At 37.8% G+C, this 23,950-nt stretch overlaps 1 protein-coding gene across 10 annotated transcripts in view; it reads right to left on the reverse strand.

The window, feature by feature from the left end:
- Slc4a7 (solute carrier family 4 member 7) overlaps positions 1-23,950 on the reverse strand; it is a 97,484-nt gene that overhangs the window by 57,863 nt on the left and 15,671 nt on the right. For 8 of the 10 annotated variants that reach the window (XM_070018731.1, XM_070018733.1, XM_070018728.1 and 5 more), the window contains exon 2: positions 3,273-3,354. In XM_070018731.1, coding sequence (XP_069874832.1) covers positions 3,273-3,354 — 82 coding nt within the window. Of the gene's footprint in view, positions 1-3,272; positions 3,355-11,191; positions 11,254-23,950 lie in introns of those variants that run through there. The other 2 variants (XM_070018737.1, XM_070018732.1) reach the window with 1 other exon arrangement.

The raw sequence follows: 23,950 nt of genomic DNA on the forward strand, positions 1-23,950 counted from the left end.
TCTCCAATTAATCACCAGAAAACCAGAAGCTCAAAGTGGTACGGTGCTAACCTTGAACAAAAATGCTCAGGGACAATGCCCAGGCTCTAAATTCAAGCTCCACAACTGACAATAAATGAATGAATGAATGAATAAATAAATAAATAAATAAATAAATGACATTTTGAAAAGACCCATTTAAAAACAATACTATATAGATATAACTTTATTTCATCGACATATTGGCCAATGCTAGTTACTAGACACCCAAAAGACATGCTTTAATGTCGACTGGCTACTTCACTTTCTGTATGCCACATAATAATATATGTTTACTTACCATTTTTTTGAGTTTGAGTTTTTAGAACAAGGTCTAAACTATAAGGGTATTAAATGGGAATGATTCAAATATGCCAATTAGAAGGTAGAGAATTCAGAGTAGATAAAAAGGAATGCAGTGAAGTATTGTATACTTTTAGAATAGACTTCTGCTGGTATTACATTATCTTGACTGTATTCTGCATAACAGCAACTGAAAATAACAAAGGCATTTTAAATGAAAATGCATCATGGAACTGGTTAGCAGTACTATGTCAACTACAGAGAAAAGAGAACTTGATTTCCTTAAGTGGTTTAAAATGCATCTCCTAATTAAGCTGTACTTAATAGAGATATATTACAATATATATACAATACAAAATATATGCTACCAAATTGCGTTTTTTGCCTTTATATACAAAATAAAAAGGCAATGTAAAGTTAATGATCCTTTTTTTCCTGTCTAATTTACTAAGACAGTCAGAAAAAAATACTTGCAGAAGCTCTTCCAGGCTGGCTTGGAATTCACAATCCTCTGCTTGCTGGGATTACATAAGCCACACTACTACATCTGGCCTCTTTAGAAGGGATTGGAAACTACATTCCATCAGCATCATTCCCTGACTTCATCCAAAAACTTGTTAAGTCACTAAAAATCTTATTGTAGCTCCTAAGTCAATACTCAACACTCCTAAAGATTTTAAGGTCATCAGAAACTTGCAGAGAAGCAGAACTTTTTAGTTGCCTGTAGCTCATATTCCAGTTTAGAGGAAACAAGAAGTTACTGATGTCTTTTGGTTTCAAGTAGCTAATATATAAATATAGTAAATAAGCAACTTTTAAAAGAGGTCTAGACTTATGGAAACTCACTTAACTAAAATTATTTGTTTAAATGTTTTCAACTACCTAGTGCCCTCCCTAGCATATATCAAGTGATTCACTAGGAAAAAATTTCACTAGAAAATCCAAGGATAAAAATGAATTGTACAGGGTTTCTTTGTGGGATAACAAAAATGTTTCTAAAATTAAGAGTACTGATGGCCTCCTAACAGAATGTAGGTAAGCAATGTGTGCACTCTTTAAAATGGTGAATTATATTTCAATAAAGAGAACTATACTAAAACTCAAGTGATTTCACAACTTTCAGCACATCAAGAAAAGAAGAAATAAAGGGTCAAAATACTGAATTGTAAAGCTGTTGCTCCAATTAGCACTAATGGGTCTTGGCACACAAGCCTCAATGAACGAAGACAAAAATAAATTTAATGCACTTGCATTTCAAAAAGGCTTTAAGTAGGAATATACTAGAATCCAAAGAACAGGGGAACAAGGCTTGTTTTCTCTGCTCTTATTTATTATGTCTTTATTATCCTTTATTATAACAGTCCTTTTTTCTAGAAGACCTAGTAAGCTTAGACTTAAAAAAGATTTTTAAAGTCAGTTAAAAAAATTTCAGCATCTGGGGCTGGGAAGGTGGCTCAGTGATGGAGCATTTACCTTGCGTGCCCCCGGATTCCATTCCTCAGCACCACATACACAAAAAAAGCCAGAAGTGATGCTGTGACTCAAGTGGTAGAACGCTCGCCTTTGAGCTGAAGAGCTGAGGGCCAGCGCCCAGGCCCAGAGTTCAAGCCCCATGACTAACAAAAAATAAAAATAAAATAAAATTCATCATCTACATGAGAACTTGTATGTTCCCTCTATCTCCTTAAAAGCAACAAAGTAACAGCTTCCTATAGGTTTAGTTCTCACAGATGTTAATGCAAGATGTGTTCCTAGAAAGACCTAAAAATGTCTATCAAAAACTTTGCCATCCACAACCACACCTCACAAAAGTGCTCAGTATTAATCAATATTACATATTGCTACTCTATAGTATTATGTCACATCCACAGAGCCACATGTGAAGGTGGGCACATTGCATCTACTGTGTGTACTGAACACTCAAGACAGATCAAAACAGACCTTCACTCAAGTTATCTTGCCACTACTCTTTAAGTGTCATGAAAAAACAAGCAAAGAATAAGAAACTTATGGATTAGAGGGGAACAGAAGATAAGATATAAATGTACTCTCAGAACTTGAACTGGGAAGTCCAGTTGTGTCAAGTAGTATAGTGTCATCTTAAGCAAAAAAAATGAACCAAAAAAAAAGTACCAGAACCCAGAGTTCAAGCCACACTAAAAGCAAAATACATACTAACATAACTTACCTTAAAAAAAAAAGAAAAAGAAAAGCCACTTCTGAATTCCAAACAAAATTAGCAACTTAGTAAAACAATTAACCAACTGATAATTAATGTTAATTTCTGTATTTTTATAATTGTAAGTTGAATACAAAGCTAACAATATTCTTCACATTAGGAGACTGAAAGTATATAAAGAAATTTTCTGTACTATGTTTGCAGCCATTCTGTAAATACAGTATTAAAGGAAAAATGAAAAAAAGAAATCAGCATTTCTTCTCACTTAGGGAAGATAAATGGAGAAATAACTAATTTGGCTACACAAAGCCTATGTGAACATTACTGTGCCATTTTAAAAGGTCAATGTAACAGGCCCATACATTTAGATAACAACTGGTTATAACTGTGGCATATTAGTCTGCTCATAAGAAAATTACCTCACCTGACTGAAACGAAAACAACAATTAACTGATACGTAACTAACTTTTCAGTTTGCCCAGTAATAGTAACTACCAGTGAGGTTTGAAAGGCTTTCTGAAATATATCTTATGCCAATATTTCAATGAAGTAAATAATCAGGGGTCATTCAATTCCTACATTAGATTGTCACATAGGTGTTTTACTGTACTATTATTGTTTAGACTGTACAAGAAAGTAATCAATAGTTTTCTAAATGACAGTTCTTTCTCAAACAATGAAAAATTCCAAAAAAAATGGTAAACCTTAAGAACTCTAACAAACATAAATTGATCACTTGTCTAGCTAAGAATGGTATTTCAAACAAACTTACTTTCTAGTTCTTCTTTTTCAAACTTGGTATTCACATTTGAGCTTGTTTTGCCAAGATCCACAACAGCTTCTTCATCAGGACCCTAAGAACAAATGATTCTCATTTACTCATGAAATCACACTGAAGATCTGTTATATACATTTGAAATGGCTCAAAATGTGAAACAGCTTGCTTTCTCTCAAAGAAATAAACTCTTACAGTTAACTGCATTATTTTCAAGTATGTCTGTAGGCAATTTACTGTTGCCATTGTGTGTGTGAGAGAGACAGAGACAGAGAGACAGAGACAGAGACAGAGAGAGAATCTAAATAAACAGGATTATTTCATCCTCAAAAGACAGACTTTTCCAAGAAAGAATGACATTGCCCAATTTGTTAGGAAATGGAAAGACTTGGAAAAATTATATTAAGTAAGCCAGGCCCAAAGAAACATAGGTCCCATGGTTTCTGTACAGCATTTTTACAATTAAAAAGCTTATTAAAAAAAAAAAAAAAGACTTTCCAGGACCAGGGATAAAAGAAAAATGAATGAAGGGGAAGTATCAACATAGAAAGTTTACTAATTGGGGACTGGGAAGGTGGCTCAGTGGTAGAGCGCTTGCCTTGCATGCCTGAGGCCCTGGGTTCGATTCCTCAGCACCACATAAGCAAAAAGAAAAAAGCCAGAAGTGGCGCTGTGGCTCAAGTGGTAGAGCGCTAGCCTTGAGCTGAAGAGCTGAGGGACAGTGCCCAGGCCCAGAGTTCAGGCCCCATGACTGGACCCAAAAAAAAAAAAAAGAAAGTTTACTAATTGGAAAAACAGCTATATTTGATTGGATTACAGTTAAAAACAAAACTGTTCAAAAACAAAGAAAAAAAAAGATGGACTTAATATGCAGTACTCCTTTCTTTTATAAGTTACAACAAAAGAATAATGTTTGATATTCCCAAAGGAAAAACCATGCTAAAATTTTGTTATCTAGAGAAATTCCGATTTTCCATTGTGAAAACTCAGTTATATGAATCTTCTTTTCTATTTTGTTCCCTCCTCAAACTCAAGGAAACAAACATACTAGTGGAAGGTAAACACATATGTTGAACTATTTATGCTTTTTAATTAACATACTGAAAGAGTAGAAATCAATTTACAAAAAGAGGTAACTTGAATACCCATGTTTGTTGCAGATTGACTATTATCAACTGTGGAACCGGTTTACATGCCCCAAAACCAATCAATGGATATACACAGACATAAACGTTTATGTATGTGTATGTGTGTGTGTATTTCTTCATATTCACACACATATACGCATATATAGACACACATACACACCATGAAATCTTATCCAGCCATAAAGAAAAATAAAATTATATAAAAATTTGCAGGGAAATCAATCAATAGAACTGTAGGTCATTATTTTAAGTAAGATCAGCCAAGCTCAAAACCCCAAATATAGCATGTTTTCATTCACTTGTAGAATCTAAACCTAAAATGCTGCTGCTGCTGCTGCTGATGATGATGATGATAACAACAATGTAACACAAATGTAAAAGGGAGCTAGGAAAGAACAGCAAAGAAAGGGAAACACTACCAAAGGGTGGAGGATGGAGCTATATACATATATACATACATACATACATATATATATATATATATATATATATATATATATGAATGAAAAAATGAAGACAGAGTATTAAAAAGGATGGGATAAAAGGAAACTTTACATACAGACTTTTTTTTTTGGTCGGTCATAAGGTTTGAACTCTGGGCCTGGGCGCTGTCCCTCAGCTCTTCAGCTCAAGGCTAGCGCTCTATCACTTGAGCCACAGTGCCACTTCTGGCTTTTTCTGCTTATGTGGTGCTGAGGAATCGAACCTAGGGCCTCATGCATGCAAGGCAAGCACTTTACCACTGAGCCACTGAGCCACCTTCCCAGCCCCAGACCATTTTTTTTTTTTTTGGATCCGGTCGTGGGGCCTGAACTCTGGGCTTGGGTGCTGTCCCTCAGCTCTTCAGCTCAAAGCTAGCGCTCTACCACTTGAGCCACAGCACCACTTCCGGCTTTTTTCTTTTTGCGTATGTGGTTCTGAGAAATCAAACCCAGGGCCTTAGGCATGCAAGGCAAGCGCTCTGCCACTGAGCCAACTTCCCAGCCCCCCAGACCATATTTAAAGGAATAAAATTATAGTTTCAATTTCTAAACTTCTGGCAATCTTAAAAGGATAATCATCACTAAATATTATAAACTTCTTATGCATGATTCTATGTAATAGACAGAAACAGATGGACAAATCCTCTTCTCTCAAAGTGGATCTGAATTCAAGCTAGACCAGCTGCATCATGTTTTGGATGGTGCCCAGCCTAGGGCTAACCAAAGTTGTGCCAGTAAGCATTTGGTCTTTAACAGTGCTAGCCAGGGGGCTGGGAAGGTGGCTCAGTGGTAGAGCACTTGCCTTGCATGCATGAGGCCCTGGGTTCAATTCCTCAGCACCACATAAGCAAAAAGAAAAAAGCCGAAGTGCCGCTGTGGCTCAAGTGGTAGAGCGCTAGCCTTGAGCTGAAGAGCTGAGGGACAGCGCCCAGGCCCAGAGTTCAGGCCCCACAACCGGACCCCCCCCCCAAAAAAGAAAAAAAGTGCTAGCCAGCAACTCAAGGTTTTTCAGAATATAAAAGGTATATACAATTGTTCCTTCCTAGCCAAACTCCACACCCAAGTTAACATCTAAACCTAGAAATTAAATCAATTTGCTTAATTTTTCAAGTAAATTCCTTGCTATCCAAACACAACTAGTTACCCCCAAATGAGAATTAATTATAGTTAAGGAAGGGTAGATCTTCTGACAGCTATACTTTCTGAAGGCCAGATGTCCAAACAGTAGGAGCAAACAGATTTGGCTATCAGAGATAACTTGTATGACTGAATGACTAGTGTTCAACTTAATAAAGGAAAGTCAAAGTTAAATGACTTGTCAAATCTCCATATTTAAGAGAGTAAGTATAATTATGAGACAACTTCATATAATTGAATAAGAGAGAGGACAAACAGTATGCTTTAATAACCAGACTGCCCCATAGCTCCTCACACTTCCTTAGTAATAAGGAAAGGGGAAAGGGGAAACCAAAACAAGCGCCAAAAAAGCTCTAGGATGAGTAACTAATAATTACTATCCATTAATTCCAGCCTTCTAAAATCTTTAGCTGTCCTTCAATGACTTCTTATTACTTCATTCCCAAGCATGCAGTTACAAGACAACCTCATTCCTATCCAAAGGTACAATATTGTCTACTTGAAAAAGGATTAACTGTTCCCCTAACAAACTGTCATTTCACTTGCACAAATGCCAGAATAAAGGAAAACAATACACTAAACTCTGGCTGCCTAACAAAATAAAAACTTATTTTCATGTAGCTATAATTACATGTTTAAACTTTCAAGTGAACATCTGAGTTCAAGCCCCAGAATCAGCCGCCCAAAAAAAGATTTAAAAAAAAATCTAAACAATTGCAGCACTCATACTTGAAAGGGAGAAGTGGCAAACATGCAGCTCCCCTTTCCCTTCAATACCTTTGGAGGGTTCTTAACTGTGAACATAAGAAAGGCAACATCTGCTACAAATGCCAACAGTGTGAGCCGTACAAACCAGGCCATGTTGTTAAGCTAAGTCATCTCACAAAGTATACAGGGAGAACAAAAGCACTGGATATTGCAAGGAGTAATGCTTTTCTGAAACACACAGTAGTACTTAGTATCATATTTCTTAATTAATGGAGTAAATTTACTCCACAGAGACTACAATGTTTTATTTTTGTTAGTTTATGTAAAAATGTACATGCATATCAAGTATTTGTAAAGCAAAATATAAAACTGGTAACATTGTCCCATGTCAATGATAATCACTGAAAAGCAGATGAACAGAGGAACCAGTAGTGTTTTATCTTGTTACAACGTTGTTTAAAAAATTCAAATTTCAGGGCTGGGAATGTGACCTAGCATGCATGAAGCCCTGGGTTCAATTCCTCAGTACCACATAAACAGAAAAGGCTGGAAGTGGTGCTGTGACTCGTGGCAGAGTACTAGCCTTGAGCACAGAGAAGCTCAGGGACAGTACCCAAGCCTGAATTTCAAGCTCCAGGACTGGCCAAAAAAAAAAAAAAAAAAAAAAAAGAATTCAAATTTCAACTATTAATGTCAGTTATTCTAAAATTTATATCAAGATTTTTCTTCTCATTTTTAGCTCTGAAACTACAGTAGAAAACTAAAATTAGCAACAGTAAAAGAGCAGCCCCACATGCAAATGTTTCATTCTTAACCTCAGTCAAAATAACTTCTGTTTACACACCAACCCTAAGTGCCTATCTAAAGCCATGGCCCAGGAAAATTCAAAACGTCAAAATGATATCAACATGGGCTGGATTCAATCTAATCTTAAGAGAATTCTTTAGCCTTGGTGTGAAATTTATTCATACAATATACTGCCACTATACCCTAACATAAATATGACATTAATTATCCATAAGATATGTAGGTACCTTAGATCAGAGTTTAAGTTTTTCTGTATATGAAATAACACATGTGCAAGGCTATTTACTGCTCTATCACAAAAGAGCTGGTAATAATGCCTTATCAAAGGAATGGCTAAATGAACTATAATAGTAATACACAACCAAATGGAATATAAGCTACTGAATCACTATGAAATTTTGAACCAAAGGCTAAATAGTTTCTTTAGGATTAGAGTCAAAGACCTGCATACTGATAAAATGTGAGTGCTTTTTCATTCTTCTATGTATTTCACTTCTCCTAGACTATGAATGGAAATTTGAATTTCCAATTCAAATTGGGAAATAGGAGGGAGAGAGAAAGAGGAAGAAATGGAGGAGTGACAACATGAAAATTCAGAAGTATGAGACATAAATACTGACAAGCCGAAAGCTCTATTTAAGAAGATCTCAGATTAGTGACATTGAAACACTGTGACACAGGAGACAGGTGACTTTTACAAAACACACTAAGAGACAACTGGAAAACCTCACTAGGGCTGGGAAGGTGGCTCAGTGGTAGAGCGCTTGCCTTGCATGCATGAGGCCCTGGGTTCAATTCCTCAGCACCACATAAGCAGAAAAAGCCAGAAGTGGCGCTGTGGCTCAAGTGGTAGAGCTCTAGCCTTGAAGAAGTGAGGGACAGTGTCCAGACCCAGTAGTTCAGGCCCCACGAACAACCAAAACAAAAAACAAAAAAACAACCCTCACTATGGTGCTACATGAAATTATAAAACATCAATATTTACTCACATCATTTCTATGAAGGTGTATTCACTGTTTTTATACATACAGGAATCCCTTGTTTCAGTTATCAAATATGTATAAATTAACAGAAATGAACATTTTAAATCTATTTTAAAAATAAGTACTTTATAACTACCTCTTAACTATTAAAAATTAAAATTATATAGCTAGGCACCAGTGCTGGCTCATACCTATAATCCCAGATACTCAGGAAGCTGAGATCTGAGGATCCTGAATTGAAGCCAGCCTGGGCAGGAAAGACACTTACCACCAATGAACAACCAAAATATCTGGAAGTGGAGGTATAGCTCAAATGGTAGCACTAATTAGCCTTGAGCAAAAAAGCTCACGGTCAGCACCCATGGCCTGAGTTCAAGCCCCAGGACCAGCAAAAATAAATAAATAAATATATATATATATTAAAATTACAGAAACAATACAGTATGCACAGTGTAGGTTGTGGGGGGGGAGGTAGAGGACTGCAAGAACTCAGTAAATGTTTTTCAGAAGGTACACAGACGTTCTGCCAAGGTCCTATATCTTCAGTAGATTAGGGTTAGCATTATATTTTTAAGGTTCTATTACATCTTTCTACTGAAATCCAACATTGTTTGCCTACTCCTTCCTTAATAATGCTCCAGAGTTGCCCAGGAATCCTAAGGGCTGTGAAAAAATGCCATCTACTCAATAAGCAAATGTAGAGCCACACTAAATGATACAGTATACACACTGAGAGATACTAAGGGGATAATGGGGATTATGTGAATGAATGAAAACCTATCCAAAAATGCCCAGCCTATACTTGCTTACAATATTAACTTACAACTATGATATAGCTCCCCATGGAAAGAAATACAGAATATTTTTTCCATTGCCCTGAAAAAAAATAAGACTTCATAACTCATAGATATTAAATGGTCTTACTTTATCTTTTTTCTTTCCCAAAAATCTAAAACTCAAAGCTTATGTGATTCTTTCAAGAATCACTATTAGTGAAAGAACAAAATTAAGCCAGTATTCTAAAGTGGCAGTTACATGAGTTCTTTCACCAGACAACAGAACAAGGTCACTTGTAGTAAAAAATACTTGACCTTTCTCTATTAAAAAAAATTAAACTTATGTAACTACTTTTAACCTTCTCCCAGGCTAGAACAATAACTTACAAGAAGGAGGAGCCAAGATTATAGCAGGAAGAACCTGGCTGTTGTGCCTTCCCAGTCAGTATTCAAGCCTTCTTTGGCTTCTTGCATGCTAAATGCACAATGTTCCCAGTACAGGTTACAGGTGGGTCACACGTGTAAATACCTAGGTTGAGATCTAAGGACTCTTATTCTCAATTACCAACCAAAAAGCAGACTGTGGGGCTGTGACTCAAGTGGTAAAGTTAGCCTTGAGCAAAAAAGTTTTGGGACAGTACTCAAGCCCTGAGTTCAAGTTCCAGAAATGGGGGAGGGAGGGAAATACCACAAAAACGTACCCTAGATCCACTTAAAAAGATTCCTTCCAGACACAATTAAAGCTAAAATGTAAGTAACAATACTTTAACATTTAAAACACCAATTTATAATAACAAAATCAACATCAATATGAGATAAAGTCAAAATCCTGTTTTACTAGAAAGAGATGCTATAGTTACGTAACACATCTCACTATTCCCCCCCCTTTTTTTTTTGTCGGTCGTGGGGCTTGAACTCTGAGCCTGGGCACTGTCCCTCAGCTCTTCAGCTCAAGGTAAGCACTCTACCACTTGGACCACAGCACCACTTTCAGTTTTCTAGTGATTTATTAGAGGTAAGAGTCTCACAGACTTTCCTGCCCTGGCTGGCTTTGAACTGTGATCCTCAGATCTCAGCCTCCTGAGTAGATAGACTTACAGGCGTGAGCCACCTGCGCCTGGCTCACCTATTTCCTTTTATAGTCAACTGTCTTGGAGAAGAAGTACAATCTACAATTTCTATTTCACTGGTCAAAATATCAAAAATGAGATAATATCAGAGGCATTAAGAAAATAAGATATTAAAAGGTTTTAAAATATAAAATTAGTATATCTTTTAACACAGAAGTATATAGATATGTTATTAGGAGAATAGTAGAGAACTGGTTATGATCAAAAAGTACTGTATACATAAGTAGACACTCACCTGTATAACTAATCGATACCAATAAAAAATTAATAAAAACCTAATACTACATGGTACTTAAAAAAAATAAATCAAGTATATTATTAAATCAACCTTCAGAGACCACTAGTACAAATTTACTTTTTGCGGTATATAAAACATATGGCCTCAACCTAAAACTATCACCGCTCATAAATTATGATTAACCATGTAAACATTTTAATTTAGCTTCAAAATGCATTTAACCACTAAATGATTTCTTTCCTATTATGCTAGCCAAATTATTAAGCCTCATTCAAGAACTTTTAACTGTTAAAAACTAATTTTATACAGAGACAGATGCTATAAATATTTCTAGCTTTACATGGGATTTACTCTACAGCACATGCCTTCCACAGCCAAGGACACAGAGGATGATACTATTCTAAGCCAGTGCTAATTAGGCCTGACATTTCTCCAAGCTTCACTGTTAAAACTTTGATTCAAATCTGTTGGTAAATAAAATATAAGATTTAATTATTAGGTACATACTGATAGCTTCTCCCGACGAAACCTTTCCATGGTAACATACAAACGTCTTGACACTGTAATGTAGTAGGTAGGTGCCTTGCAGAGCCCAGGGACGTACGTATCTGATTTAGGTCACTGGGCTTTGCAAAGATGAACTCTTCTAAGTTACTTTTATGGTACAGCCAATCACTGACTCCTAAGTTGCCTAATCTTCCAAGCTAATAATTACAACTTACACACTAGGGCACAGCATTCACAGACCTAAAAAGCAATACATACAATTAGAAATTCTGTAAGAACGCAGCAACCACTTTCCATGGGAAATCCTGCCACAACATTAGCACAAAAGATAGCTCCTTCTAAGTATTTATATGAATATGCCTATGGCTGTGTGAGTCAATTTTCAGCAATACAGTAGGTTAATCTGGCCTTTTCTTTTAATTTCAGCAAAGATCCAAAGCTGTTTTCATTTAGTAATTCCATGCATCTAGCAACTACCTTATAATTGCGTTTACCAGCAAGATGATTATAAGTTATCATTTTAGCCCAAAAAATTAAGCATTCATAGGAACAACATCTAAAAAGGAGAAAAAGAAATTAAGCAGTACCACTAACTTTTTGGACTCAGGATCCCTTTACATTCCTTTAAACTGAAAACCTCAAAGGCCATTTCTTTTCTTTTATAAGTTATATCAATGTTTACTCTATGAGAATTAAAACTTTAAATTTTAGGGCTGGGAATATGGTTTAGTGGTAGAGTGCTTGCCTAGCATGCATGAAGCCCTGGATTTGATTCCTCAGTACCACATACACAGAAAAAGCCGGAAGTGGCGCTATGGCTCAAGTGGTAGAGTGCTAGCCTTGAACAAAAGAAGCTCAGGGACAGTGCCCAGGACCTGAGTTCAACAGTGCCCAGGATCTGAGTTCAAGTCCCAGGACTGGCAAAAAAATAAAAATTTTAAATTTTAAAAAAACTTTAAATTTTAAAATATTCATGATAACCTAATAAAGCAATACACATTTACATAACAATGTCATGAAAAATAAAATAAAATTTAGTGAGAATAACTTTTTTTAATTTGCTTAAGACAAGGTCTCACCACAAAGTTTTCTCACTATGAAGTTCAGGTTGACCATAATATAGAAAAGCAGACTGCTGGGATTACAAGTATGTACCACTACTCCTGGCTCATGTTTTATATTTTTACAAATCTCTTAAAAAAAAAAAGTGATTCAATGGAAAACAAGTGGATTTTCATATTTCATTCTATATCCAATCTATTATGAGGTTGAAATATATTTATAAGTTTGGGTTCACAGAGGTTAACTATTGGAAACGAGGAAGCATTTCATTAATCTTTTCAGAAAACAGTGGATATTCCTCTTTGATACACACCAAATTCAGTTCAAGTAATTTTTTTTATTTAAGTCAGTCATGGAGCCTGATCTCTGGACCTGAGTGCTGTCCCTCAGCTCTTCAGCTCAAGGCTAGCACTCTACCACTTAAGCCACAGCGCCACTTCTGGCTTTTTTCTTTTTGCTTATGTGGTGCTGAGGAATGGAACCCAGGGCCTCATGCATGCAAGGCAAGCGCTCTACCACTGAGCCACCTTCCCAGCCCCTCAAGTAATTTCTTAACTTACTTGCAATAAAGAATTTGAAACCAGGGCTGGGAAGGTGGCTCAGTGGTAGAGCGCTTGCCTTGCATGCATGAGGCCCTGGGTTCCATTCCTCAGCACCACATAAGCAGGGGGGAAAAAAAAGCCAGAAGTGGCATTGTGGTTCAAGTGGTAGAGCGCTAGCCTTGAGCTGAAGAGCTGAGGGACAGCCCCCAGACCCAGAGTCCAGGCCCCACGACCGGACCCAAAAAAGAAAGAAAGAAAGAGAAAGAGAGAGAGAGAGAGAAAGGAAGGAAGGAAGGAAGGATTGATCTGAAGCCAGGGGCTGGTGGCTCATGCCTATAATCCTAGCTACTCAGGAGGAAGTGGTAGAGTGCTCGCCTTGAGCTGAAGAGCTGAGGGACAGCGCCCAGGCCCAGAGTTCAAGCCTCATGACCGACCAAAAAAAAAGAATCTGAAACCATTTCAATGAACATCTAGTATTCTCTTACATGAAATCCTACTGGTCTATGGTTTTTCCAGCGGGGTTTTGTTTTTTCTATTCATACTAGGGATTGAACCCAATTCCTCCTGCTGGCTCAACAAGTGTTCAATATACCTTCAGCCTCTTTTTCTGTTTGTATTCTGTGAGATAGGATTTCCTTTTCTTTACTTGGGCTGGCCCTGACCTCTTGATCTTCCAGTCTCTACCTCCTGAATAGTTAGGATTGAAGATATCCATTATCAGGCCCAGCTTGCTGTTTTTAATGTATCTCACCCTTTTGGAAAATACATGTTTCCTAGGTGTTAAGCTTTTCCAAATGTCATAGTTCATCATTCAGTAATAAAAATTAAAAATTATCTTTGCAAATATCATGAATATAATAGCTTTCTAAAATTCTAATTTCTATCTGAAACCTTAAATTATTATTGGTAACAGATACTATTCATTGTATTTCTTTTCTTTTTTTTTTTTTGGGGGGGGGGGCGGGGGTTGGGTCGTGGGCCTGAACTCTGGACCTGGACACTGTCCCTCAGCTCTTCAGCTCAAGGCTAGCGCTCTACCACTTGAGCCACAGCGCCACTTCTGGCTTTTTTCTTTTTGCTTATGTGGTGCTGAGGAATAGAACCCAGGGCTTCATGCATGCAAAGCAAGCGCTCTACCACTGAGCCACCTTCCCAGCCCCCTATTCATTGTATTTCTTAAGGTGACAGACTCTGGGCTGGAAAGGTGGCTGAGTAACAGAGTGCTTGCCTCACCTGAATGAGGCCCTGGGTTCAATTTCTCAACACAACATAAACAGAAAAGGCCAGAAGTGGCGCTGTGGCTCAAGTGGTAGAGCCTAGCCTTGAGCTGAAGAGCTGAGGGACACACCCAGACCCAGAGTTTAAGCCCCAAGACCAACAACAACAACAAAAAAAAGGTGACAGACTCCATTTATTTTTGAGGAAGCATACTGTCAAATGCGAGTCTAAATGGCCATATCTTATTAGCTCCTGAAGTACAAATGCGCCTCAGTGAGGCTCACAAGTCAAGCAATCACACCTTGGATGCATTACAGCAGACATATTCCTATCCTCAATGCTTCCATCCTGCCTTCAGAAGTTCAAAACAATGTGTACATGAAGGCTGAGATTAGGACTGTGTGTGTGTGTGTGTGTGTGTGTGTGTGTGTGTGTATGTGTGTATATGTGTGTGTGTGTGTGTGTGTGTCTTGAAGGCTGAGATTTGGACTGCGCGTGTGTGTGTGTGTGTGTGTGTGTGTGTGTGTGTGTGTGTGTGTGTGGCTTGCCTTCAGAAGTTCAAAGCAATGTGCACATGAACTGCGCACGCGCGTGCATGTCTCTCTCCTCTCTCTCTCTCTCTCTCTCTCTCTCTCTCTCTCTCTCTCTCTCTCTCTCTCTCTCTCTCTCTCTCTCTCTCTCAGAGCACCTGCCTTGTATGCTGGTAAAACCCTAACACCAAAGGGGGTTGGGGAGGATTAAAGAGCTATGGGTAAACTTTAATGTTTTTCTTTCTGTTCTCCATGCTGGTTAGTCAATGAACATTTTGATATGAACAGAAAGACTCAAGACAAGGTATTATTTTCTAGAAAACAGACATTTCATCTATGTGCTGAAGCTCTGCATAAACAACAGTTCATATACCAGCTTAAAACTATGCTAAACTTCACTGGGCACTCGTGGCTCATGCCTGTAATCCTAACTACTAAGAAGGCTGAAATCTGAGGATCTCAGTTCAAAGTCAGCCCAGGCAGGAAAGTCTATCAGACTCTTATCTCCAATAAACTACCAGAAAACCAGAAGTGGCACTGTGGCTCAATTGGTAGAGTGCTTGCCTTGAGCTGAAGAGCCAGGGATAGCACCCAGGCCCAGAGTTCAAGCCCCTCTCAACTCTTACTCAGAGATACAAGCTAAATTACTCAAAGTCTAAGTAAGCAGTGGATTTAAAATTTGGATACAGGGCTGGGAAGGTGGCTCAGTGGTAGAGCTCTTGCTTTGCATGCATGAGGCCCTGGGTTCGATTCCTCAGCACCACATAAGCAAAAAGAAAAAAGCCGGAAGTGGTGCTATGGCTCAAGTAGTAGAGCGCTAGCCTTGAGCTGAAGAGCTGAGGGACAGCACCCAGGCCCAGAGTTTAGGCCCACGACCGGACCCCCCCCCCAAAAAAAAAAGAAAGAAAAAAATTTGAATACAGTCTCAGTTTATGCTCTTCCTCTATTCCAAGTATGTTTAATGAAATTAAAATTTTTAATCCAACATTACCTGACTTATGTAACTGTAACCCTTCTGTACATCACTTTTATAATAATTTTAAAAGTTTTAATCCAACTACATGGAGACAAAATTCTCAGTGAATATAAACAAATAAACTGTTTATCAAATACATGTAAAATGCAATTTAAATTGAAAATTTATTCTTTGGGTACACAATTTTAAATGATATTTTCTACAGAAATACCTTTGCTCCACAGCTAATGCCCCTCTAATTAATCCTGTAGAAGTCACTGATGACATACATTAAATAAGAATACAAAGTTAAAACCAAATTAATATGTGAAACAAAATGTACTGTACAGTTTTAATCTTTCAGTGACTCGCTATATAATGACTAACAGGCAAGCCAGATGTGGGGTCTCTGAGATGCTGAGGATGATCAGAAGTTCTTCCAGGTCAACCTGCGCAGTATCTTGAGACACCATTGTCCACTCCCAAAAAGTACCAGGAATTAGAAATCCCCAAAGTATATATATAATGTTTATATGATTATGTTTGAATCTTAACCTTTCCTATGATCTATAGACTTGCCAAATATATACAAATCTGAAGAAACAGGCCTGGGTAAGATATATAACCATGGATTAAACAGAAAAAATACACTAGTCAATCATGTTCCTCTGAAGAAGTTAAAATTTCACTCATTTATGATGTAATAATTAATATCATAAATAATACATTAATGAGGTGAAATTCTTCAAAGTTATAATAAATTCTTTTATTAGTTATAACCTTGATGACCAAGTACTTTTTTGTAAAAGTATTTCACAAGGTTAGCTACAGAAGATGGTTCAAACTTTTCCTCATTAAATTCCTATTTTCTAAAAATAAACTGTTAGGTAAAGAAGGGATAGTTTTTTAAGCTTTACAAAAATACATACATCTATAATAATTACATATAAATAATTTGTGAGGGGAGACTATAAGGTTTGGACTCGGCCTCATGTTGATTAGGCAGGTGCTAGGCAGGTATTCAACCACTGAAGCTATACTCCAGCCAATAAAGAAATTGTTTTAATATCAAATTTAGGAAAAAAGAATACTAAAACAGCTTAGAATTCTACTTGTGAGTTTCAACTGGGTAAAGGGGGAAAAAAAATTTAGAAATCTGGTGTAAAATTTTACAGGAATCAGAGATATTAAGAACATGTTGCATAGAGCCATGCCAATAATTTATGCTTATAATTCCAGCTACTTTAGAGGCAGAGATGGGGGAGGATGTGATCTGAGGCTAATACAGGTTAAAATAAATATCTGAAAAACAAAAGCAAAAAGATAGGGAATGGAGAGGCTAATTCAGTAGGCTAAACAATAGAAAGTTTAATAGGTTACCCTAATAAGAAGTCCTGAGCTCAAACTTCAGTACTACCAAAAAAAAAAAATGTGTTTAATAAAAAATGCAAATGTAAGCATACAAACCTTGTGGTTTAATAGGATCTCCAGTTCAAGGCCAGCCTGGGCTAGTTGGCAAGAGCCTGATACAAAAACAAGTAAGATTCTGTAGCATCCATTTAAGTTCCTCTTAGAGATGAAAAGTCACTTTTTGAGCACAGGAACCCTATATATAGCAATGCAACTTCTAAAGATGCAGCTGATACAAGTGGAGCACCCATGCTTCTCTTTATTTGATAGAAAGGGGAGAGAGGATTGGTGCAGTGTCCTAATTATGAGAAAATGCTTTAAACCTTTTTGGGTTTTGATGTTTCAGTTTGGGTCATTAAACCTAAGGCTTCACATACGCTAAACAAATATTTTTGCCACTGAGCTACACCCCCAACAGCCTTGTTTTCAATTCTTCTACTTTAAATTCTTACTTCCAAGTAGAAGCTTAAGGAAAACAAACTTATTATAAGGAGAGGGAAGCTAGATTATTAGTCGCTTTTATGTTGTTAGAAGAACAGGTGCCATTTACTAAGATGCTCTATAGGCTTTTTATAGTCTTTCAAGGCCCCATAGCTAGCTTTGGAGAAGCTAAAATTTAAAAGCATGACTAGGTGTGGAGTCCAGTGGTAGAGCACGTGCTTAACGTGCACAAGGCCCTAGGATCAATCATGCCACAAAGTCAGTAAGCAAATAACATTATGCCTTACACCTCAAGAGACTATGCATTTTTATTGGGCTACTCACAAGCCTTATTTCTAATTTTCACAAGAATTTTTGAAAATACCATTAATTCAAATTCAAGGCTAGTTAATTTCAGAGCTCCTATGTTCCACTATGCCAAGTGTCCTTACATAAATTAAACTACACATAATTTTATTGGTTCTCCATATTATTTTATTGGCTCAAATGCCTTTTTGCTGCACACAGGGCTCCCAATGGAGCCCCACCCACCATTACTCAAATACGTTTTAGAGGGAATTGTAAGTAAAATCACAAAAATGTTCACTTATTTTTAAATATTTACTGCTAGCAAGTCAGTGATAGCTAATAAAATTAAGTGTATCACTATAAAAACATTAACATGTCAGCATAATTATAACAAACATGACAAGTTTACCTTCATTTACTTTCCACAGGCAAATCTGAAGGCACAGGTCAAGAAAAGAGGAAGGAAAACCTCCTGTGGAACAAATGAAAACCTGCCTCATTGTAAGCATGCTTCAGCAAGGCACACAGTCAACCCACAGCCTTCACACAGACTCAACATCACTGCTCCCTCTCCCAGGCCTCATTTGGGCTACTATTTCCCTGTCCACCACCACCTAAGGTAGACTTTGTCATAACACCACCACCTAGTGGCTACAATGAGAAATCCAAACGTCTCTCATGCTATGGATATGGTGAGTGAACTGAAGCAGTCCAAGTTTGAAAAGGTTCTCTGGCAAGCTGCTTTATGAAATCTACCTGCTTACTTTTAGAAATAACAAAAATATTAAAAACTTAGGGCAATGTCCATAGATATATGCCTGTATCTCCAGACCTCAGAAGGCTGAGACAGGAAGATAATGAGTTCAAGGCCAGCCTGGGCTTCACAGGGAAACCCTGTCTCAAACAGGGGAGGGAAAGGGGGCAACCTACTATTAAATATTTCATTCAACATATTAACCAAATACAGACTATAGCAGAGTAAAATTTTTCATATGGGTACTTTATATGCAACATTTAATATCTATATACTATAAACAAGTAAGTTTACAGCCATTTTTAAAGTTGTTTCACATACTCAAAATTTCAAGGGTTGTTGTTTGGTTGGGTGGGTTTTTTTGCTAGTACTGGGACTTGAACTCAGAGGCTTGTCAGTGGCTCAGCTTTTTGATGGCACTCTAATACTTAAGCCACTGGCAATTTTGCTAGTTAACTAAAGATAGATTCCCATTTCTCTGCCCAGTTTGATTTTAGACCAAAATCCTCTATATCTCAGCCTCCTGAGTAGCTAAGATTATAGACAAGAGCCACCAGGACCTGACTTAATATTTCTGTCTTTTACACTGTTTAAGAATCTACTTCTGGCTAATGTGGCTTAGTGGTAGAGTGCTTGCCTAGCATGCATGAAGCCCTGGGTTCGATTCCTCAGTACCACATAAACAGAAAAGGCTGGAAGTGGCCCTGTGGCCCAAATGGTAGAGCACTAACCATGAGCAAAAGCAGCTCAGGGACAGTGCCCAGGCTCTGAGTTCAAGCCCCAGAACTGAAGAAGAAAGAAGAAAAAGGGAGGAGGGAGGAAGGAGAAGGAGGAAGAGAAGGAGACAGAAGCAGAAGCAGAAACAGCAGCTAGTTCCAGTATAAGTAGGGCTTTCTCTTTTCTCTTCTTTTATTTTGTGGTGCTGAGGCTTAAAACAAGGACTTCATCCATGCTAGTTAAAGCACTTTGAGTTGCAGTCCCTCTGCTTTTCTTAAGAATAAAACTTTAGGGTATGAAAGGAACAGCTCAGTGGTAAAGCAGCTGCCTACCATGCAAGATAATCTGGATTCAATACCTAGTAGCATTGCAAAAATAGTAATACTTTACATTTACTAAAAATGCCAGGGACAAAAATGATATAGTTCTATTTGCAATGAGAAGATGCTAATTTAGTTATAGTATTTATAATAGATGTTTATCACAAAGATATAGGTTCATCTTAGACTACAACTGGTTAGAACTTACATAAACCAAGTGCCTATAATCCTATTTACTTAGGAGGCAGAGATCCAAGGATGAAAGTTCAAAGCCAGTCTGGCCAAAAAAGTCCAAAGTTCTGTCTCCAATTAACAACAATAACAAAAACACTTTAAGATATTTAAATAAATAATCTGATTGGCAAGAACTAAAATATAACTGAAACTAGTTTAAGTATATAATTAAAGTAAAAATATGGTTTAACACTTAGGGGAGGAACACAAAGGTGCAACACCTTTGATCATATAAAATAATTATCTAAATGGACTCCAGGAAATAGAGGGGGTTTTTTTCCTTTCCTTTTTATCTTGTTTGTTCGTTTATCTGTCCTGTAGGGGTGACAAGAGAAATGGAGGGACAAAGGGTGAACAAAGGCAGCAGTGGTACTCACTAGACACTATGTTGAAAATGAACTATACAACTTGTGAGTGAGGACAAACTGGGAGAGCACAAAGGGCAAACATTGTCCAAAATGAAATGTACTCATTACCTAACTTATGAAAGAATAACCCCTCTGTATATCACCGTTATAATAACTATTTAAAAGATTTAAAAGTATGGATTAATAAGCTAGGCCTATTAATTCCTAACTATAAATAGCACTTGGAAAATTCAGACAGGAGGATCATAAGTTTGAAGCCAAACCTAGATTATGTTTCTGCCTACATTTTTGGACTTTTTTTTTTTTTTTTGTCAGTCATGGGCCTTGAACTCTGGGCCTGAGCGCTGTCTCTCAGCTCTTCAGCTCAAGGCTAGTGCTCTACCATTTGAGCTACAGTGCCACTTCGGGTTTTCTGGTGGTTTATGAGATAAGAGTTTCATGGATTCCTGCCCGGGCTGGCTTTGAACTTCCATCCACAGATCTCAGCCTCCTGAGTAGCTAGGATTAAAGGCATGAGCCACCAGCACCCGGCCTTTTTTTTTTTTTTTTTTAATAGCAGTGTGGCTCTTTTTTTTTTTTTTGGTTGGTCGTGGGCTTGAACTCTGGGCCTGGGCACTGCTCTTTACCTCAGCTCTTCACCTCAAGGCTAGCACTCTACCCACTTGAGCCACAGCACCACTTGCAGCTTTTTCTGCTTATAGTGCTGAGGAATCGAACCCAGGGCCTCATGCATGCAAGGCAAGCGCTCTACCTGAGCCACATTCCCAGCCCCATAGACTATTTTTTGAGACCAGGAAAAAAATTAACTTTGTATACCTATATATAACTGTGTGTACAAATATATATATTCAGTAAAACTCGGGTCTATCTAAACTTAAGACTTCAATACAAATGTGGCTTTTTTTCACTTCCTCTAAGGCATTCAAACCAGTGAAGAGTTACTTCTTTTTTTTCTTTTCTTTTCTTTTTTGGTCCTGATACTGAGTCTTGAGTTCTGGGCCTCATTCTTGCTGAGCCTCTTCCACTCAAGGCTGGTACTTTACCACTTCAGCTACACATTCATTTCTAGCTTTTTGCTAGTTGATTGAAGAAAAGAGTTTCATGGCCACCAGGCTTTGTACCAGGATCCTCATATCTCAGCCTTCTGAGTAGCTAGTATTACAAGCATGAGGCACCAATGTCTGGCTTGAGTCACTTCAACTCCAAAATCCATTATTGGTCTTCTCTACTGTGAAACATTTGATCTTCTTGCTCTATGATCCTTGATTCTAATCCTTAAGACAGGATTTCTCCCTCTTGGCACTACTAACATTTTGGAGTAGACATATCTTTACTATAGGGGCCTATACAATTATAGGGTGCCCTTACAGTGGTTAGAACCATTATTCAGTCTCTATTCTAGACACTAGCAGCACACACACACACACACACACACACACACACACTTAAAATATCTCCCCAGTTATCTATTCTAGACACTAGCAGCACACACACACACACACACACACACACACACACACACACACACACACTTAAAATATCTCCCCAGTTATCTATTCTAGACACTAGCAGCACACACACACACACACACACACACACACACACACACAAAAACACACAAAATATCTCCCCAGTTATGAAAATCTAAAATGTCTCTGGAATTTACAAATGTCACTTTAAGGGAAAAGCAACCTCGAATTCCCCCACCCATCACAAGTTGCTGGGTTAAAAATAAGTAGAAGATACCACTGATTTCCTGTATTTTTAAGACCCTGTGAGGAAAAAGTTTACATCTACCAGATTCTTCCTCAAAAAATCAGTATTAATACATACACAGAAAACACAAATTGGAGTTTCATCTTTCATCCTCTTATAAGAATCTGGGACTGGGAATGTAGCTCAGTGGTAGAGTGCTTGTCTAGCATGCATGAAGCCCTGGGTTCAATTCCTCAGTACCACATAAACTGAAAAAGCCAGAAGTGGTGCTGTGGCCCAAGGGTAGAGTACTAGCTCTCAGGGACAGTGCCCAGGCCCTGAATTCAAGCCCCAGGACTGGAAAACAAATAAATAAAATAAAATAATTCTGCAGACTGAAATACACCTTGAACTCGCATTTAAGAGTTTTACTGAAATAAGTAGGGCTGGAAGTGTAGCTCAATGGAGAGTGTTTGCCTAGCAAGTGAAAGGTCCTGAATTCAAACAGTCCCACTGAAAAATGGGAAAAAAGCTTTACAAAAAAAAAAATCTGGGGGCTGGGAAAGTGAGTCAGTGGTATAGAGTGCTTGCCTTGCATGTATGAGGCCCTGGGTTCAGTTCCTTAGCACCACATAAGCAGAAAAAAACGAAGTGGCATTGTGGCTCAAGTGGTAGAGCACTAGCCTTGAGCTGAAGAGCTCAGGAACAGCGCCCAGGCCCAGAGTTCAGGCCCCATGACTGACCAAAAAAAAAAAAAATCTGTTCTCTGTGTGAAGGAATCCTAGTGATGTAACATAAATCATTTTTTACCATAAGCTATTCCAGTTTTAGTAGAAACTGTTAGGTACATATATATCTTTTAAAAAAAACAGGTAATTGTTTTGTATGCATTACAATCCCCTAAACTTTTCATTTCAAAGTGGTTATCAAAAGCAGAGAAAGCAGATTATTTCTACATTAACTCATGCAAATCCACTGAACACACTAAGCATCATTGACTTGGCTCTATGCAGACTATCACAATGCAGCCAGCCATTGGTTAATCTGTTAATTAAAATCCATAGTCCTAACCTTACCTAGAAGGATCCAGACTAGGGATTCTGCACCGAGAAGACAGAAGAAACGGAAGCAGATGCAGCCAGAAGAGTGGCTTCAAGTGGACCTGAGAAAGAAGTGTGTGTCAGAGGTGAGAAGGGTGGAAGTTAGAGGTTCTTCTCTCCAAGGCCTTTTCTTAGTCGTCCTGAACATTTGTTCAGGTTTTCCTGGATGTCAGACAGAACACTATTTTTGAAGAGAAAAAAAAATTTAAAATAAATTTCTGACTCCAGGAAAACCAACAGAACCCTGGCTAGAACTGCCTAGAACCCTCACACAGTTCCTGTTTTAACTTAGTGAGGTAAGAATTGTCAATTGTGAAACAGTAATAGTAAACAGAATTCAGAATTAAATATTGCCAGTGGTTATGCAGGTCAAGTGGCAAGTCTGCCACTTATCACCAATGATTACCATTTTACTCTTTGATAGTTACTAGCTCCTTTTAAAGTGTGGATATAGGTATTATTAGTAAGATATATTCAAGTGAATTACTTCACAAGGTAATCATCTTCATGGTGAACAAAATGTAACAAATGTTAGGTGCTTTTATTTAACTAATTCAAGCAAGTAGTATCTTACTTGACATTCTATTCTCCCATGTTAGGAAAAATCCCAAACATTTACAATATTGTCCCTGTTTGTTCTCTCAACAAGAATTTCTTTTCTTGGGTGGGAAGCAGTACTGAGATTTGAACTCGGGCCTCCTCACTTGTTAAGACAGGGGTTCCACCACTTGAACAATATCCCCAGTCTTTTTGCTTTACCCCTGAGGCAGTGTTCAGACTGAGATCCTCGTTCCTACGGCCTCTAACATAGCGAGGACCACAAGAATGTACCACCATTAGACCTTTTTACCACGGCTGGCCTCAAACTGGTGCCCACACCTGGCGAGCGATTGTTTTTATGTGGATAAAAATAGATGGATTCAAACAACAGCAATCAAATTAATGCTTATAAAAGGCAAACAGGTAAAGAAAAACAACTTTAAAAAAATCCTGTAGGCAGGAACAGGAGGGGGGGTGACACTGTCCAAAAATTATTGTACTCATTACCTGACTTATGAAACAGTAATCCACTGTACAACACCTCAATAATAGTTTTTTTAAAAAGTCATCTTGACGGTCCTCAGT

This window comes from Dipodomys merriami, unplaced genomic scaffold (genome assembly GCF_024711535.1).
Source record: "Dipodomys merriami isolate MVZ:Mamm:240054 unplaced genomic scaffold, mDipMer1.0.p SCAF_13, whole genome shotgun sequence".
Classification (NCBI taxonomy): Eukaryota; Metazoa; Chordata; class Mammalia; order Rodentia; family Heteromyidae; genus Dipodomys; species Dipodomys merriami.